Raw genomic sequence first — 20,426 nt, forward strand, 5'->3', positions numbered from 1 at the left:
TTGGAAAAACATATGTTAAAACCCACATATGTAACTAATACCGGATACAAAAATTGCATTATGTTACAGAAAATAGCAGACAACAAATGGAAAGAGATTAAGACTGAAAAGAAAATCCACTTAAAAAAACCACTCTGATGGATCAGAATAGTGTCTCAAAGATTAACATAGAACACACACAGATCCCAAAAGCAAGTAATGGGAAGACACTGAAGAACAGCTGATTTTTTTGGAATAGTTATTTCTAAGCTAGGTAGCCCATCTGACCTAATATAACAGCACATTCCAATTTTTCCATTACTATAAAGATGATTTACAGGTAGACCTTGACTTACAATCATTTGTTTACTGACTGTTTAAAGTTACAATGGCAGTGAAAAAAGTGACTTAATGACCATTTTTCATACAACCATTGAAGCATCCCATGGTCACATGGTCAAAATTTAGATGCTTGGCAAGTGACATGTATTTATGACAGTTGCGGTGTCCTGGGGGTCATGTGATCACCTTTTGCAACCTTATGACAAACAAAGTCAGTGGGGAAGCCAGATTCATTTAACAACTGTTACTAATAATCACTGTGTTCACTGTGTTAACAGCCAGGCCAAGGAAGATTGCAAAATGATGCAAAACTCACTTAACTGTTTTGCTTAGCAAAGGAAATTTTGGGCTCAATTGTCATAAAGTCAAGAACTACCTGTAAACATTTCGCTTATGTATTACAAAAACACTAACACTGTTTATATGTGTTCACTTATATGTGTTCAATTTCAGCGCTTCAGGACAGAATCCATACTAGATGTCAACGCTGCTCATATCGGATGTTTTTGCATTGACAACAGATGGAAATGTAGCCATCTTTTACCTTTTGCTTTTAGAGTTAGATGATGCTAGGAGGGGGGATGTGAACAAGAGTCCAGCTAGACATAACAACACTAAACATAGTATGAGAAACAAGGTTACTGTAACCAGAGCTGATAAGAAATTGGTGGACAGGAGAACTGGAGAGGAAGCCTGCACTTCAAGCTAATTGGGGAATGTGATTTATGACTGTTAATTGGAGGAGGGAATTGTGCTTTGATACTATGTGTCAGGGAAGGAGAATTCAGTTTTTGGCTTCAATTATGCAGTGCCGATATTATGCTACTCAAAATAAAGATTCTTTAAGGTGAACAATGCCTCGAAGTTCTTTTGAAGAGTTTCATCTGTCGGAACCATGATATTAAGCCAAAAACCATGACACTAGATTCCAATGGGACAGTGTATGCATCTTGGGGGATATATATATATATATATATATATATATATATATATATATATATATATATATATATATATATATATATATAAAAACATTAGAACAATTTATCATTTTATTCTGTATCGTGGAATAGATTCTTTGATCTGTCCTCAAATCAACACACGTGCTTGTAGTACACAGTAAATGATAGCATCCTCAAATCCTTTTTCTTTCTTCTAGGATCAAAAAGAAATTATGTACAAAACACATGCATCACTGTGTGTGAATTTGTACCCTTTATTCAAGACTTCTTTTCATTCCATATTCCTGATAAAAGAAGTCTTAATTTCCACTCAAAATGAGAGAAGTAGCAGGATGACCTTGTGCCACATGTGTGTTAAGTCTATTGTTACTCTTACATCCCTTCTGTAAGTGTTAATGCAGTCAAAGTGGTCCTTGACCTACAGCTATTTGTATAATGACCATTCAAAGTTACGCTAGTGTTGAAAAAAAGTGATTTACAACTGGTCCTCACACAACTGTCGTAGAGTCCCAGTGGTCGCTCAAAATTTGAGTGCTTGGCCACCAGCATGTATTTATAACAGTTGCATCATCCCAGGGTCACATGATCACCATCGCATGACCTCCCAGCCAGCTTCTGACGAGCAAAATCAACAGAGGAAGTCAGATTCGCTTAACGGCCATGGTGATTCCCATAACAACTGCAGCAAAAGGTTCATAAAGTTGAGCATGGCTCACTTAACAACCATCCCACGTAGCAACAGGCATTCTGGTCCCAACTGTGGTAGTACGTCAAGGACTACTTGTAGATGAGAAAACTGAAAAGTTGCAAATAAAGCCGGGGGATCGGGGAGAATGGCAAAGTGGAACTTTTGACTCTTTGGTACTCCATCCATCAAACTTGCTGGAATAATTATTAGCCATAAACAAGTTTTGGAAATATTGAGATAATAGGGAATATTAAAGGGGCAGCTGGCAAACTATTAGTGGATTGGTTGTTTTTTTTTTACAAAATTAGAATTTTAGCAAATAAAACTATTATAAACGTTCCCTAAAAAATTTACTGTCTCATTTCATAAAGTTATTACTGCAGTTTTACACATTTTAAAATATATACTGCATACAGCATGTCATTAATGTCAAGAAGTGCCCCACGAGGCTTTGGAGCCTTAGTATCAATGCAGAACAATATAATTTTGGTGTCAATACAATCCAAAGGACTGTATTCCATGCCTCGGATATGGATTAAGGTCATTTGATGATATTAAATGAACTAGTCACCTTTTTTTTCCTGTGTATACTGTACTGGAAGTTGCTCTGCCAGTCCATGGCTGGAAACAATGTTAATGCTGGATTGTTGTAAGTTACTTATCTGCCTGTCTTGAGAAAAAGTGCTCATTAGCAGTCAGTCTTCTTTCACACCATTAATGAGAATATGGGGGGAAGGAGTTGTGAGTACACACAAAGTGTTAAGTTTCATTGTTTTAATTTGGAATCATGGGCTTCATAGCAATTAAAACAGTGATGGGGCTCACCATCTCACCATTTACTACTCATTCAGTGGCAAACTTTTGAAAAAATGGGACACAACCCACAGGAGTGTACGGTGACATGAAGCTCTAGCTCTTACTGAGGCCAAGAGCAATTGCAATTTCCTTTTAAAAAAATGTAAGTTCATGGACAAACCTTTAAGGGATGAATATGAAACATTTTAAATGAAAAAAGAGGGGTAGAAAACTTATCTGAAACATGAGGACAAGCAAAACTAACTTATGTTTTACTGAACATTCGTCTGTTTTTTTCTACAGTAAAGGTAAGGCAACTGTGTTAATGTTACCACTGTATATAAACACGAGCTACCATTCTAGAAATACAAATCCTCTGGATGAGTCTTAAGTAGCATGTGTCAATTCCACAGGAACATAATCCTTGGCAACTGGAAGAACAGCAGTGACACAACACATCTCATCCCTGAATCTCCAAACATTACCCTTTTCTTGGCAAACCAAAATATTCCACATAGCATTAATAGTATCCAACAGTCTCCTCTACCATTTTTATAGTGGAGCAAAACAAAAAACACCCTTGTAAACCAACAGTCACAGCAGTCTGAAATCTCAGCAACCAACAGAAGGCTTCTTTTGCTTAATTAGTGCTATCTGCATCTGTTTTTCAGATCATGTTCAGTGGATGGTAGTGTTCTTTTGACTGGATACCGATAACCAACATTAGTCTTGTGTCGATGCACCATCTCCTTTAAGAATATCCTGGCTTCCCTTCCTCTTGTACAGGCTGTGAGGCCTCACGAGGAAAGTTCTTCTTCTGGTTTTCACAATTCTCTTCTTGACCAATAGGCCCAAAAGTCCTCTTATACCCTTCTACAATGCTTTGAGGTTCTCCGGATTCCATGCCGTGAGATGTACTGATTTCAGCACATTTTTCTTTATACTGGTGAGCATTGCCTGCAAATGTCTCACAGCGGTTTAGGTTTTCCTCTTGCACTGGGTTCCCCAGGCTGTCATCACTTGATCCAGGAGACATTGATCCTTCCTGGGAGTTCTGACTAACGTAGACAAAAATAATTTCCCCCTTAAAATTCATGACTTGTCCACTTGAAATGAACGTAGAGTTCCCATTTCCCGTCACATTTCCTAAAAGAGGTCAAAGCAGAGGGAAATACATACACACACAATTAATATGACAGTAAGAGAAGTGCAGCCAGTCAATATCCCAAGGAAGGATCTGGTTTGTGCAAAAAAAAAAAAAAAATGGTATCTGAAGGAAACATCGACTGGAGGTAAAATATTGTCTTTATAAGCCTTGTTTGCATTTCTGAAAAATTTCTCATTCAAATTACCCTAGCACAGTGGTTCTCAACCTTTTTAATGCCATGATCCCCAACCAGTCGTAGGTCGAGGACTATTCAACCGGTCGTAAGTCGAGGACTACTTAACTGGTGCAGCACCATTTGCAGAATGGGACTTTTGGCGGGCTCAGCAGGGCAGAGACAGCCTGGACAATTCCTATTGGCTTTTGAAAGCCAATAGAATTAGACTCTATTCAAGAGAGTCTATTCTATTGGCTTTCAAAAGCCAATAGAATAAAAAGGAAGTAGCACAGCTAAGGGAAAGGGGGAAAAAATGGCGGACTGCGTTGTTTGGCGACCCCCGTGAAATGATCGTTCGACCCCAAATGGGGTCCCAACCCACAGGTTGAGAACCACTGCCCTAGCAAATTAATGGGGATACCCTTTGAAAGTAGCCAAAATGAGACATTTTAAACATATACCCCAGTGGTGGCGAACTTATGGCACGGGTGCCAGAGGCAGCACTCAGAGCCCTCTCTGGGGGTATGTGCACCATTGCCCCAGTCCTAGGCCTTCAACTCGGTTTTATAAAACCTTTTCGCTTTAGGCCTCCGCCGCCGTATGCAAAAAAAAAAAGAAGTTCAATCAGTCAATTTCAACTTCTTGCAGGGAAAAAAAAAGATCTTGCAAAGTTGGAATTGATTGATTGAACTTTTTAGTCCCACCTAGTCTTCTGTTACCATTGCAGTCATGCCCACCCAATGGGCCATGCCCACCCAATGGGCCACACTCACCCGGCACTCGACAATGCATAAGTGGGTTTTGGGTTGCAGTTTGGGCACTCAGTCTCTAAAAGGTTCGCCATCACTGATATACCCAGACAGCAAGTACTACAAATAAATACAGCACTACCTCTGCTTAACACTACCAGAATACCATATCAGAATTAAGATATTGGCAGCATATTGCATGTTTGCACATTCTTCCAATTAGCATTATTTTGGCATCAAGTGTGCATAAATTAATAATAATATGCTTAATTTAATTTTAGTTTAACCTGTGGTGTGAACCCCGCAAGTAAATTATAGTTTATGGTTTGGTTTGTTGTATAAATTTAGGTGATTGTGATTTAGCTAATTATCCATGGCTTAATATAATGCCCTGATCATCTAACCACTATTAAGACAATTAGTTTTACATTTCTGCATCAGACACTAATGATCCTATGTCAGAAAAAAAACTATTATGAAGAATTCATTCCCTGCTTCTTAAAGTGTACATTTCCATTGGCGTAGAAAAAAGAAGGTGACGCCCATATTTAAAAAATACAGAAAATATTTCACAACATTTTCTGAGGCAATGTGATAAACAGGACCACTCCTGTGATTTTTCTCACCAAAGTTTTGATTAATTAGAGTGGTGCAAAAAAGATAAATTATGGACTCCTGATCCAAAATAACCAAGATCTGAAGTAGAGGAGCAAGGATGAGAAGAGTTATATTGCTAAGGAATTAATTACCAGAAGAGGAAAACTCTGAAAATGCAACATCATTTCCAGGCTTTATCCAATATTACGTGAATGTCTTGTTCACTGCATGAGAGTCTTGCCCATTTGCTCCTGAGAGTCCTCCAAATATTTGAATTAAATCTGGGGAGTATGCAGAGGTCAAAGAGGGAAGAATATTCTGTTCTACTGATGGATGCCACAATGCAATGCTTGGAAACCGCTGGGATTTACTCTACAAGTGGCCCTTGTTTAATAAGCACTTGTTCAGTGACTGTTTAAACTTAACGTTGGTGCTGAACAATGCTACTTATGACTAGTCTTTGTATTTACATCAGTTGCAGTTTCCCCACGGTCACATAGTTGTGATCCAGGTGCTTGGTGCCTGGCTTGCAATTACAGGAAAAGTTAATGGGGAAGCCATCAGAAAGTCACAAATGGCAACCATGTAATTCTTTACTTAACAACCCCCGTGATTTCACTTAACAACAGCAAGTGGAAGGGCCAGAATTTCCATTGCTAAAATGTAAAGTCATGTGGCATCCTGCTTTATCACTGCATCACTTCGCAATGGAAATTACCCTCATACTGGTCAAAGACCTGGAAGTATATATCTTTACAATTAGCACTTGTTTAGTCTCATCCTTTGTTTCTGGGTGTAATTTCAAGATGTTGGTTATCCCCTACATGACATACAGACTGGTATGAGCAACCCGCTTTCTTTTAACATCTGCCTGCCAATCTGATCCTACAGGGACAACACTCTCCAGGTTCCTTCAATTAAACACCATCATCTATCAAGATCCTGGAAGTGTGCCTTTCTCTGCAGCACCACCTGCTGTCCGGAATGAATTCTTCCCAAGTTTAATGAATTTGTGGTTATTATTGTGAATATTCCATATTTTGTTTAACAGGATAGCTGTCAAGGTGCAAAAAATAATTATTCATCAAATTATCCTGAAAATATTTTTCAAGTGCTTACATACAACAAGCTTCTCTACATTCACATTAAACTACAGTGTCTACTATTAAAGCTAATTGCTTGTTAACTGTAAATGATGAGGACTATAGCCAAACATATTTGGAAAGTTTACAATATAGTATAAAGGGTGCCATAAAAACATATGACTAATATTTTCATCTCCTTTAGTTGTACCTCTCTATTTGGAATTGGAGGTTCACTGTGAATGTTTTTTTTTCCTTTTAAACCATCACCACAACATTGGCTAGCCAACTAGCTTGACCAAGGTAAAGAGTGCCAAAAAGTATACTTTGTTTGCTGGGTGGAGAAAAACCACTGGCACCAGAATATAATCACATTGGGTCTAACTCATTTCCAAAATCCCAGAGAAAAATAAATGTTCCTGCCTTGTTTAAATGATCTTTAAAATTAACTGCAAGATTAACATGCAGAGCCAACCTTACTATGAAAAAAATACGAAGTAATTGCTTTAAACATGGTTTTCCACTTTTCTGCCTCTAGCTTACATTTTTATACTGTATTCTCAAACATGAGTAAAGAACAAATACTGTTTCTATGTTCAGATTTGTATAGATCACGGGTGTCAAACTCGGCGCGTCACGTGACATGTCGTGACATAGTGTGACTTTTTCACATTGGTGGAGCTGAGGTGGGCATGGCCTCTGCATGATGCAACTGGCCCACGGACCAGCAGTTTGACACCCCTCGTATAGATCTACTGTAAGGTCTACAATGCCTTCATTTGACTTGCCTTTCTTTCTCATCTTCCGCACTGTGGACAATCACCTAAATATGAGCCAGCAGTGTGCTGCAGCTGCCAAAAAAGCCAACACAGTGCTAGGCTGCATTAACAGAGGGATAGAATCAAGATCACATGAAGTATTAATACCACTTTACAATGCCTTGGTAAGGCCACACTTGGAATACTGCATCCAGTTTTGGTCACCACGATGTAAAAAAGATGTTGAGACTCTAGAAAGAGTACAGAGAAGAGCAACAAAGATGATTAGGGGACTGGAGGCTAAAACATATAAGGAACGGTTGCTGGAATTGGGTATGTCTAGTTTAACAAAGAGAAGGACGAGGGGGGACATGATAGCAGTGTTTCAATATCTCAGGGGTTGCCACAATGAAGAGGGAGTCAAGCTATTCTCCAAGGGGCCTGAAGGCAGGAAAAGAACCAACGGATGGAAACTGATCAAGGAGAGAAGCAACTTAGAACTAATGAGAAACTTCCTGACAGTTAGAACAATTAACCAATGGAACAACCTGCCTCCAGAAGCGGTGAATGCTCCAACACTGGAAGTTTTTAAGAAGAGACTGGACAGCCATTTGTCTGAAATGGTATAGGGTTTCCTGCCTGAGCAGAGGGTTGGACTCAGTGATCTCCAAGGTCCCTTCCAAGTTTATTATTATTATTAATTATATATACTGCTACATCTATCCATGTAGTCTTGACATTGTTTGCTATTGATTTAATTTCCCAACATAATCTACAGAGCTGTGATCTCCTAGTCTCCCATCCAAGTACCAACAAAATCTGTCTTTACTTAGCTCAGTGGTTCTCAACCTGTGGGTCGGAACCCCATTTGGGGTCGAATGACCATTTTGTGGGGGTCGCCAAACAAGGCAGTCCGCCATTTTTTTCCCCTTTTCCTTAGCTGTGCTACTCCCTTTTATTCTATTGGCTTTTGAAAGCCAATAGAATAGACTCTCTTGAATAGAGTCTAATTCTATTGGCTTTCAAAAGCCAATAGGAATTGTCCAGGCTGTCTCTGCCCTGCTGAGCCCGCCAAAAGTCCCATTCTGCAAACGGTGCTGCACCAGTTGAGTAGTCCTCGACTTACGACCGGTTGAGTAGTCCTCGACTTATGACCGGTTAGGGGTCGCGGCATTAAAAAGGTTGAGAATTACTGACTTAGCTTTTGAAAGACAAGGTGAGTGCTGCAATCTGCTCTGTAGATGTTTAATAATATCTACCCCTCACTACCAGTACGTATGTTCCATATGGAGGGCTTACCAGATGCTGCTGGGGGATCTGAAACATTGTAGCTTGACTCAGATGTTCTTTTCGCATTCTGGTCCTTTGTGTCCTTTCCATCAGATGATTCACTTTTGTCTCCAATATTGTTTGCTGACCCATTTTGGTCTACAGAAGAAGATTCCAAGCCACAGGTGCCTAGCAGAGAAGATCCATTTTCTTTTAAGGAATCTGTGGCATTGTCCCGTTTGTCAGGAGGTTGTCTGCAAGATGACCTGGCAAAGCTATGCTTTTCTTCAGAGACTAGTAGGGAAGTACTTGTATCGTTATTATCAACACCTCCCATCTTGGCACCAGTGAAATGATTACAAGGACTCTGCAGGCTTTTGGGTGAGGAAGCATGAATAGGGTCCATTGCACCCGAAGGATCCAAGCAACAGCAGTTTACTAATTCCTCCAGATTTTCTGTTCCTGTGAAGAAGTAATTCAGGCTCTCATTCTCTCCCACCTCTAGCGGTTCAGAGAAGGGTGATTCAGCTTTGCTATCAGATTGGCTCACCAAAGGTAAGTAACATTGCCCAAGGGATACTTTGTCCGTGTATTCATCCTCCGCAGGAGTCTGTCTAAAATGGCCGTCTTTAGAAATGGTAGTTAGAAACAATGTGGGGAAATTTTCTCTTAATCCGTAAAGTATTTTATTAGGACCATCTTTTTCACTCAGCAGGTGCTCACAAGGGGAATGTATCTCATCTGGAAAGCAATATTTGTCAAGATCCAGCAAATACGTCTCTCCCAAAAGCTGAAGGCCAGCAGGATGTGCTACATTTGTGTTTACAAATGTATCACAAGAAGAATCCTGCAAGAAAAGAAAACACTTCAGGAAAAAAAAAATGTCTCTTTCTGGTCAGGCAATCGCATTCCAAAGCAAAGCAAATACTTTTTCAAAAAGTCCTAGTATTTCAGTAGGTTTTTGGGGATGCAGAAGCAGTTTTAAATTGAAACGGTGCTGGGGTCTGCGACATACCATTTTCACTTGGTTTTTTAATTGATTATTAAAGAATTAAAATAAAGTTAGAAGGTAGGAAACGTGAAAATCCCAAAGGACCCCTTTATGGCCAGAAACCAGATAACGCTCCTATCTCGTCTGCTTCAAAACTCGTTGAATTTGGTAATCAATGTGTTTTGAAGCAGAAATCTTGTTCTGGCACTCTTCTTCTGCCAGCAGTCAACACGCAAGGAAGAACTTGCTGGTGTTGGCTGCCTATGACTCACTATTTCTTCCAGCTGAAATAGTGGGTTACTTGGTAAGTCACATGGTTTTCTCGGTACCCATCAGTTTTAGTATTTGTTGCATCTTCTGGAACAAATTACTGACGAACCTCGAGGTACCACTGTACTTCATCCAAAACTAAATTAACTCCTTATTTTTAATTGTTCTGAATTTGTTGCCCAGTTAATTGTGCTTGATAATTCTGTGTCCCAGTATTTTGAAATTGATGAGGTAGGACTTATTTTTAGAAATCTCCTTAACCATCCTTCTCTAGATTTAAAAATCTGAATGACTAATTTTCAGTGATACGCATTTACCTTACAAAATTATTACAGCACAGTTGCAGAGCACGTGAAGAGTTGATGAGCTGTCGTGATGTACAGAGATTCAGAGATTATCAATGTTAGCTAGATACTGAATTATTAAATTTTTCAGTAATTCTTAGGATTTTTAAGAGTTAAGGCATTCTGCCATCTATTATCTGTTTTCTATAGCTACAGGGGTCTACTTAAGTGCTCTGCAAATGTATACAAACCAGTATATTAACACTAAATAAAGCAATAACTAGAATCAAAAATACTATGTCGTTAATGAAAAGGAAAATAATTGTTATGCAGCTTGGATGGTATAGAGCTTTAAAAATGCCCAACTTTCTGCACAGGAAAAGTCCTGAGAAATGCTAAGTAAAAATACTGCTTCTGATAGTAATAGTGATAATCTGTTAAGTAAACCCTGCAAATTGCAGACAAATTGCAACATTTAAAAAAAAATTCCTATGATTTAAAGCCAAGGGAGTCTTTGTGGTTCTTTGTTTGTTATACTTTCATCTTTTCCTTTTGACCTTATGTCCACCAAGCAGTTTTACAAATTACAACTTTATTTCACCACTTAAAGAGTTCTCCAACGAAGAAGGATATCAGAAGAGAGCAACCAGGAAAAAAACATGAAACAGTATGAAAATCCATAAAGCCTTAGAATTCACCTTTTTCCTTTTTATTTGGTGGCATATTTCCTGAGCCCAGTATTGTAAATCTGCTGGAAGGAAACATAGAAACAGTATTCAGTTAGATTCTGGCATTTTAGCAGAATATTAGTGAATCACAAATGCAATCATACATATTATGGCTAGCTGTAGAAAAAAATCTTTACAAAAACACTTACAAACATTCAATACTTAAAATAGGATTGAACTATTTATTCATAGTATCAGATTGAGAAATGTTATAATACACATAACATTAAATTTCATCAAGTGAAGCACACTTAAAGCATTCATTTCAATAGACTTGTATACTTGCTGTAATTGTGTTCACTGACTTAAGAGTAAGTGAAAAAGATGGCACGCATATGCACCAAATAACAAAGCTTGCATAATATTTCATTCTTAAATATCGCGGTGTCAATTTGTTTTTAAATCTACTTTACTTAAAAAAAGTTTGTTTTTTTTTAAAGGGTTTGTGGTGAAATGTGAGTTGCAAAATGATTCCCAGTGCCCCCCCCCCTTTACGCTAGAAATGGAAGATGTGTCTATCCCGACAATCTGTCCATGACTAAAACAGAACATTCCATATCACTTGGATTTTTGTTCCATGTCATGTGCCATCAATTTATGACTGACTTGCTAATGACCTAGCTGTATGTGAGTGATTGGTTGGCTAGTCTGTTGCAAGGAATATCACATGAATTACCAAAAGAACAATTGTATATATATATAGTACTAGGAAGAGTTGAAAAAAAAAACTCCAATAGAAATGCTGTCATCAGCTCAGCTGAGGAAATGGGTTTCATGAGTTTACTGGGAAACATATTCTACGGATTTAGTAAAAAAAAAAATTAAAATACATTACTGGATCAACAAACTGCTTGATATTTATGTGGAAGAATGCATTTGTTTATGCAGGTTGCTGAAGGAATGTCATATGTAGATTTAATTATTAAACTAAAAAAGTTAATATGTTCACTGTCTAAAAAAAATTATCTTTTTCTTGACCTAAAATTCTAGATGATACATACAAAGTTATCAAATCCAGAAACTACTATGCCTTGATTTGCTCTAGGAAATTTGCTACTAGTGTCCTCCCATTCATTTAGAGCAGTGTTTCCCAAACTTGACAATTTTAAGGCATGAGGACTTCAACTCCCAGAATTCCACAGCCAGCAATGCTGGCTGTGGAATTCTGGGAGTTGAAGTCCACATGCCTTAAAATTGTCAAGTTTGGGAAACACTGATTTTTAGAGGATTCTTCCCAGAGAGCAGAAGTCACTTAACCTTGACTGACATTCAATTTTGAAGTTGAATTATTTGAGCTTGACCCATAGCCTTAAGTCAGTACCCAGTTCAGATATAAAGTCATTTTGTCCAACTATACTTAGGTGCATCAAACCAGCCTCAAAATCTTATTTTCAGCTTCAGAAAAATCTATTGATCGTGAGACAAATAGCCCTGTTTCAGCAATTTCTTATAAGGACTCCTATTATTTCAGTGGAAGGAGCAAATTGCAATGACTTGCAATTAAATCTTCCTTTGAAACAGATGTGCATGTTCGTCTGTCAGCTACCCTTCTAGAGTCTGACACACAAGATGATATAAATGTGAAGGTCAAAGAACTGAGCAATACTTTCATAATTGTACACTTCCATTAACTCCATTAGTTCTATGGAACATAGAACTAGAACAACACCTATGTGGGGTATAACACTTTTCATTTAATTTTGGCTCAGGAAATAGCTTGAGAGAGTTACTTCTCAAGTTGTAAGAGGGACAGAGTCCTTAGCTGTAGATCAGGGTGACACAATTGGCAGCCTTATGTGTCCTCCCTCCAATTTTTCATGCAACACAGAAATTATTAAACACATAGGTGGTAATCATAATCAAGCTCTATTTACTTTAAATTCTAACTTAAATATGTCAAACTTGGATTTTGTCCTGGCTGCAGCAACGTCTTTGCTCTGGCCTCACTTTTCCAGTTGCAGCTGCCAAGAATCCACCCAAAAGCCAAGTGTGACCTTCAGCCCAGAAAACGTTGCAAGCTCCCGCATACCCTTAGATCACATGGGGACATTTGTGAAAACTGCAACAGGCTTCTGAAAGTTAGAACTTAAACAATATATAAAAAGAGAAATGTAAAAAAATAATCTGGCTTTTATAATATCCGAATTAAGAGATTTAAATAAAAATATCAGATAAATATAGATTTATAATAATATAAGAAGTCGTTAGGTATTACGTACCTGTCAATAGTTTTCCCTTACTTCGATAATATACAGTAAAGATAATTATACCAGCCAAGGCGATGAGGAGGAATGGAACAATCAACACATAAAATAATTTCTTGTTTTCTGGAAAATGAAAAACTGACAATGAATTATAAAAGCTTAGACTCAGGAAATACCATTTTGGATCTGCTTTTTTGTAAAAAAAATGCTTTTTAATCAAATAGTACAGGGAAACATTGTAGTAGTGGACTGTTAAATTTCACTTGTCTTTCATTACTGAAAATAGAAACATCATAGGACAAACTAGGAGTTAGTTATGGTTTATAGAACGTGCAATTTTCAATCTATGCTTGCACTATTTGTGTCCTGCAAGATAACACATGCACCCTACCCACATCTAAGATTAATTTTTAGCCCTGAATTTTCATGCTGGGAAAAACAGACACAACATTAAGATATTTTGAAGGTATTGTGCATGGCCCATCTCATTTTGGAGTAAGTCAATGCTATGATCTTGTCCCAAACAGCTGAGCTATTGTCACTGAAATAGTTCAAGTTGTTGATGATTATTTGTCAAGAATCCAACATATCTTAGAGCATGAGGGGCAGCAAGACAAGGATAGCCTCTACCCATTTGCACATATAGTATAATGGTTTTCAACCTCCTAGTGGGTTCTGTGAAGTAGTGTAGAAGATACTGAGCCTTTCCTGGTAGTCCGTGTTTAATGATGGCAGTTAGGACTAGAATTTCCATCGCTAAGCAACACAGCCAGAAAGCACAACGTTATGTGACCGCACCGCTTAGTGGCAACAATTCCAGCACTTCCTACTGTTGTTGTTAACCGAATTCCATACCTTCGTCATCTTTTATAATCTGCCAGCTTTCTCTTTGATTATAGCTTGGTGGAAGCTAGGAGTTGTGAGCCAGTCACCAAGAGCCTGGATCTCAATCATGTGACTGCAGGTAGCGGTAACAGCCCCAATTATGAGGACTGGTTGTAAATACCACTCATTTAGCATGTTGTAAACTTTAAACAGTCACCAAACAAGTAATTGTTAAATGAAGACTACCTGTAACTGGATCTTTAAAACTTACAAATGGTAAACACAAGAACAGAATGCCTAGTAACATACAAATGTATTTTTTTTTTAAAAAAAAGTTTTCTTTATATCACGGCAGGACACAGATTTTCTGAATACTGCTAAATGGCATTTAAGATATGAATTCGGAGAACCAGTGTGTTAGCTAATAAAGATGTGGCTTATGTCTGTCCAATTTAACTTGGTTAGGTTTTTCCCTTTTTAGCCTCTTGTATTCTGGTTAAACTAGAACTGGGCAACCCATAAACCCAGCCCCATTTTATTAACTCAGAGAGCACCCTTCGATTATGTTGCCAAAAACTGACAGAAAAAAAAAATCCATTTCTGATAACAGGATTTTTTTAGTTTGCATCTTTAAATCTTTACAAACAAATATCTATGGACAAATATCCACTATCTTACAACAATAATCTGTGGTGGTTCCAATTACCTTCCTGTGATCAGCCTTTGTCAAGCATGAAAGATCAGGTCCACACATGAAAGTCCAATTAAACAGATTTAAAGCTAAACAGCCTACACATAGGAATCTTCTCAAGTAATGGTTAACACTTGCTTGGAGTTAGATAAGAGACCACAGAATTCAAAGGGGGGTGGACTTAGTCTGCTTGTGTCTATGTAGAGATTCTAGGCTTTTAACCCCACACCCAGGATCTGCCACTCCTTTTTCTACATCTTTATCCGTTCCTCTCCATCTAGTTTATCCATTTTATTCCTCTACTTCAACTTCTCTCAACTTTGCCAAATGAAGTCATTATTTTTCTATATAGTTTGTGGACATCCCATACTCAGGCTATCTGAGTTACGTTTGCTTACTTTTCCAAGCTGGGTATTTCCAGCATGTGTGCAGGTAATCCTGTAGCTACCAAAGATTGCTGGTCAACTCTGAAGCGCACTATAGGCAATCCTATATACTCAGAAAGTCTTCCTGGCTGGAAAATTCTATCATGCTTGTTATGTCCCGAGCCTTGCAAACGGCTCGGGCGTTTGCAGGCAGTCCCGGGCAGGTGCAAAGCTGCCCGGGACCAGACAGGCTGTCGCCAGCGCCGTGCGCATGCGCGGGTGCTGGCGCGGGAAAAGTAACCCATTTACCCGGGAGTTGCCTATATAAGAGGCTGTGAGGCGTTTGGGCTGAGCTGAAGCCATCTTCCTGTAAGCTGAACGCTGAATAAAAGAACCTGAGAACTCCAGCTGCTTCTCGTGTCTGTTTTCCCGCCAAGGACGCAACACTGGCGACGAGGATGGGATGCCTTGCACTACCTGGAAAGGAAAAAGTGTAAGCTTACCCAAGGAGTCCTGAGCGGCGGAAGAGGAACGGTGTTGACTCAGCAGCTGCCCGCCAATCCAGTGCGCATTCGGGGGTAGGCTGGCTGATAGACCCGTCTCCTGAAGATCCGAAGATGGCGAAAATCGGAAGGCTTTCGGAATTCGACGTCTCACATCCAGAGCGGTGGGAGTCCTACGTATCCAGAATGGAGAACTACTTCAAGGCAAACCAAGTGAGGGAAGATAGCTTGAAGGCTGCCACCCTGCTTTGCGTTTGCGGCCAAGACGCCTTCGAAATCGCAGAAAACCTTGCAGCACCTGTCCCAGTAGAGTCTGTAAGCTACGCAGACCTGAAGAAGCTGCTGAAGGAGCATTTCCATCCCAAGGTGTCCGTTATCTCATGGCGCCACACCTTCGAACAAAGGGATCAACGGTCCGGTGAGTCAGCCAAGGAATACATCGCCGCGTTACGGAAGGCCGCCAAGCCCTGCGAGTTCAAGGACCTCGAGGAACGACTGAGGGACCGATTCGTGTGCGGGTTGAGGCATCGAGAGCTACAACAGAGACTTTTCGCTAAGGAAGAATTATCCTTCCAAGACGCTTTAAGGGAAGCCACCGCGGAAGAAGCAGCAGGCGGCGCCGTCAAGAACATGCGGCCGATCAGAAGCAGTGCAGAGGGTGCGTCCGTGCACCAAGAAGACGTCCGACGAAACTCCGAGGAGGATCCGGACGAAGAAGTCGACCGTCTACACCCCGCGAAGGGAGAAAATCAGAAGGAAAGCTCTTCAGCTCCGCTCAAGTGCATCGGCTGTGGAGGTCGCCACAGGAGAACCGACTGCAAGTTCCGCTCCGCTACCTGCCGGGCATGCGGCAAACTAGGGCACATTGCAGCTGTGTGTCTGGGCCGACGAAAGGCACAACCTCAAGAAGAACGCCTGAAGGGTACCAGAGTCCCCAGCCAGAATAGGGTAGGTTTTTGCGCTTCGCGTAGAAACATTTGTAGGACAGGCACACACAAGCCCATGAAGAAAAAGCTGTCACTCAACGTGAAGCTACAAGGGGTTCCATTATCTATGGAACTAGACACAGGGTCCGCCCTTTCCATCATTTCATTGCATACATTTAGGAAGATTTGTTCCAGTAGTGGGACTAAGGCCAAGTTAAGGCCTTCTGATATTGTATTAACTGATTTTCAGAACTCAAGAGTGTGTGTTAAGGGGGAGGCCACCCTTAACGTGCAATACAAGAGTTTTGAAGGTCCACTAGACTTGTTAGTAGTAGGGGGTGAAAGAACGAGTCTCATAGGACTCGATTGGTTTGAGGCCCTGGGGATACACGTCACAGGACTCAACAGCTTACAAACACTCGACCTACAGGAAGTCTGCAAGGAATTTTCAGATGTTTTCAGCCCCCAGCTGGGCACATTCAAAGGACCACCTGTGTCCTTAAAGCTAGACCCCACTGTCACTCCCATTAGGATTAAAGCAAGAAGGGTCCCTTTTGCTTTAAAAAGTAAGATTGACACTGAATTAGACAAACTAATCCAACAAGGAATCCTAGAACCTGTTGATTCCAGCCCATGGGAGACCCCCATTGTCACGCCTCTAAAGGCAAATGGGGACATTCGCATTTGTGCTGATTACAAATGCACACTCAATAAGGCATTGCAGCAACATGCCTATCCTGTTCCTGTGGTCAGTCACATCCTGGCCTCTCTCAAGGGGGGGGCGTGTTTTTGCAAAGCTTGACCTAGCTCAAGCATATCAACAGCTGCCTGTTGATGATGATGCTGCCATAGCTCAGACTATTGTGACCCACAGGGGAGCCTTAAGGTAAAAAGGCTGCAGTTTGGAGTGAATGTCGCTCCTGGGATTTTCCAAAGCGTAATGGAAAACACACTACGAGGTATACCAGGGGTCTGCCCCTACTTTGACGATGTCTTGATTGCAGGAGACTCCACACACATTCTAGCTGAAAGGCTTAGGGCTGTCCTGTTAAGATTCAGGAAATCAGGCCTTAAGCTCAGAAAAGACAAATGCAAGATTGGGGTGCCTTCTACTGAATTTCTGGGATTCAAAATTGATGCTGCTGGGATTCATCCTGCTGAATCCAAACTAACTGCTATTTTAGAAGCACCCAGGCCAAAGTCTAAGGCCGAACTTCAGGCCTTCTTAGGCCTCCTGAATTTCTACAATTCTTTTCTTCCACATAAAGCTAGTGTAGCTGAGCCTCTTCACAGGCTACTAGACAAACAAGCTGTGTGGCTGTGGTCACAAGCACATGAGGCTTGCTTTAAAGAAGTCAAGGCCTTGCTCACTTCTAACAGTGTTCTTGCACATTTCAACGAGTCTCTCCCTGTGTGCATCGCTTGTGATGCATCCCCTACGGGGTTGGAGCTGTCCTGAGTCACCTCAGGTCTGATGGAACTCAGGTTCCTATTGCATACTACTCCAGAACATTGTCTTCTGCCGAGCGCAACTACGCTCAGATAGACAGGGAGGCTCTGGCTGTTGTTGCTGGAATTAAAAAATTCCACGATTTTCTATATGGCAGGCATTTCACGGTCTTCACTGACCATAAGCCTCTGCTGGGACTGTTTACCACACGTAAGCAGACTCCCCACATCATTTCCCCTAGAATGCTTAGGTGGTCTATTTTCTTGTCTGCATATGATTTTTCATTACTCCACAAGCCTGGGAAAGAAATGGGCCATGCTGATGGCCTCAGTAGGTTGCCTCTGCCAGTAGTAGAAGCTGACCCCGCGCCAGCTGTCAACATTTCTATCAATCCAAGCCTTGCCCGAGCTTCCTCTTAGTGCCAGGGATGTTACCGCTGAAACAGGTACAGATCACACACTTTCACGTGTCCGCTCCTGGGTCCTGTCCGGGTGGCCTGAGCACTGCCCTAGTCCTGAGTTTCAGAGTTTCTGGTCCAAAAGGAACGAATTGTCCCTTTCTCAGGGTTGTTTGCTTTGGGGAAACAGAGTTGTCATTCCCACCTCAATGAGGACTAGGGTCTTAGAATCCCTCCACGAGGGTCATCCTGGCATTGTTCGTATGAAGGCTCTTGCACGCAGCCACTTGTGGTGGCCTGCTTTAGATAAAGATATGAGGCTAAGGTACACGCATGCCACATGTGCCAACGATCTCGCCCAGAGATGCCCCAAGCTCCTGTGCATAAATGGGAGGAAACACAGTCCCCATGGTCTAGGGTGCACATTGACTACGCTGGGCCCTTTCAGGGCCAGTTCTTCTTGGTCCTTGTTGACAGCCATTCAAAATGGCTTGAGGTTGTGCCTGTCTCGTCCACCACCACTGCAAAGACTATTCAGGTACTGAGGGGGATTTTTGCTGCACACGGGCTGCCAGATGTCATTGTGTCTGACAACGGCCCTCAATTCACCTCCTCCGAATTCCAAGCTTTCTTACAGGCAAACCTGATTCGTCATGCCCCATCTGCGCCTTTTCACCCATCCACCAACGGTATGGCTGAACGCATGGTGCGCATCGCAAAGGACGCCTTGAAGAGACTCACCTACGGGGACTGGCATCACAGGTTGGCTGACTTTCTCCTTTCTTATCGCACCACACCGTCCACTTCTACAGGGAGAAGTCCAGCTGAACTTCGTTGGGGGCGCCAACTTACTACGAGACTTGACCGGTTGCATCCGGACAGACTGCCTTCATCTACCTCACATCCTAGGGCACCTAGACAACTACTTGTGGGTGCCCCGGTTTGGGCTCGCAATTACGGGCCTGGTCATACATGGGTCCCCGCTTCTGTGTCCAGGATCACAGGTCCTCTCTCCTACGAGGTTGCCCTGGACAACGGTCGTGTCCTGCGTCGGCACATCGACCAACTCCGCTCTAGGCGGGACTTTTCTGCTGAAACTCCTGGGTCTTTTCCAGGGGGGGAGGGGGACCCTTTGGAGCAAAGGGAAGGGCAAGAGCTACTGCCCATCGCCACTGAGGGAGCCACAAACGGCTCGTCCCAAGATTCTGCAATTGCTCCGAAAAGGAAGTCTTGGAGCTTACCCACACAACAGGCACTCACGCCTACTCCAGCCAGGGAGTTACCCCGGGGGCATACTCACTTTCCACACACAGCACACAGCACTCCAGCAACGGAGGATACCCGGGGGCATCCCAACAAATCATTCCCCGCAAGAGAGCTGGCACACAATGCCCAAGGTTGGCCTGACCTTACCCCAAATCCTACAGGGGGTCAAACATACACAGAGCTAGTCGAGGAACCAAGTCCCGACTACAACACCCCTAGCACAAATCAGGGGACACCTGAGTTTTGGGAGAGTACAGAAACCCACACGAGCCCAAACACAGAATGGGGTTCAGGGAATAGACAGCCTCCTGACAGGTCTTGGACTGACCTAGGGGGTTCTACAGAGACGCCCAGCAGTGGCTATCACTTCAAGGGGCCTGAGGGTCTACAGCTAGGTAGGACAACCAGGTCACAAAGCAACAGAAGCCCTGGCCTGACGAGCCCGGTGGGCAAGCAAGCAGGCCAGGCATCGGGGCACAGTCCTTGGAAGACACCAGGGCACAGTAGAGAGAACAGGCTCACGCCTCCCTCCAGTCAGGGAACTTATGCCAGTAACCCAGAGCTAAGAAGGTCACAGAGAGCAAAGAAATCTCCTAAGTACCTAGAAGATTACATAACATTGTTGGCAAGACAAAAGCCAGTAAACAGTGGGAACACTGGGGAGCAAATTGTCGTGTAAAATAAATGTTGTATGTTGATAGTAGTTTTAGCCCGGGGGAAAGGGGTGTTATGTCCCGAGCCTTGCAAACGGCTCGGGCGTTTGCAGGCAGTCCCGGGCAGGTGCAAAGCTGCCCGGGACCAGACAGGCTGTCGCCAGCGCCGTGCGCATGCGCGGGTGCTGGCGCGGGAAAAGTAACCCATTTACCCGGGAGTTGCCTATATAAGAGGCTGTGAGGCGTTTGGGCTGAGCTGAAGCCATCTTCCTGTAAGCTGAACGCTGAATAAAAGAACCTGAGAACTCCAGCTGCTTCTCGTGTCTGTTT

The 20,426-nt window shown here is 41.9% G+C and overlaps 1 protein-coding gene across 1 annotated transcript in view; it reads right to left on the reverse strand.

Moving 5' to 3' along the window:
- Positions 1-2,252: 2,252 nt before the first annotated feature.
- The window catches only part of LOC120304238 (tumor necrosis factor receptor superfamily member 11A-like), a 52,030-nt gene continuing 33,856 nt past the window's right edge, over positions 2,253-20,426 (reverse strand). The window contains exons 2-6 of the mRNA XM_039334585.1: positions 15,405-15,440; positions 13,036-13,143; positions 10,787-10,839; positions 8,574-9,390; positions 2,253-3,912 (exon numbers count right to left, since the gene is read on the reverse strand). Coding sequence (XP_039190519.1) covers positions 3,518-3,912; positions 8,574-9,390; positions 10,787-10,839; positions 13,036-13,143; positions 15,405-15,440 — 1,409 coding nt within the window. The 3' untranslated portion in view covers positions 2,253-3,517. The remainder of the gene's footprint in view (positions 3,913-8,573; positions 9,391-10,786; positions 10,840-13,035; positions 13,144-15,404; positions 15,441-20,426) is intronic.

This window comes from Crotalus tigris, unplaced genomic scaffold, assembly GCF_016545835.1.
Source record: "Crotalus tigris isolate CLP2741 ecotype Arizona unplaced genomic scaffold, ASM1654583v1 scf7180000017632.1879674, whole genome shotgun sequence".
In the NCBI taxonomy this organism is placed as follows: Eukaryota; Metazoa; Chordata; class Lepidosauria; order Squamata; family Viperidae; genus Crotalus; species Crotalus tigris.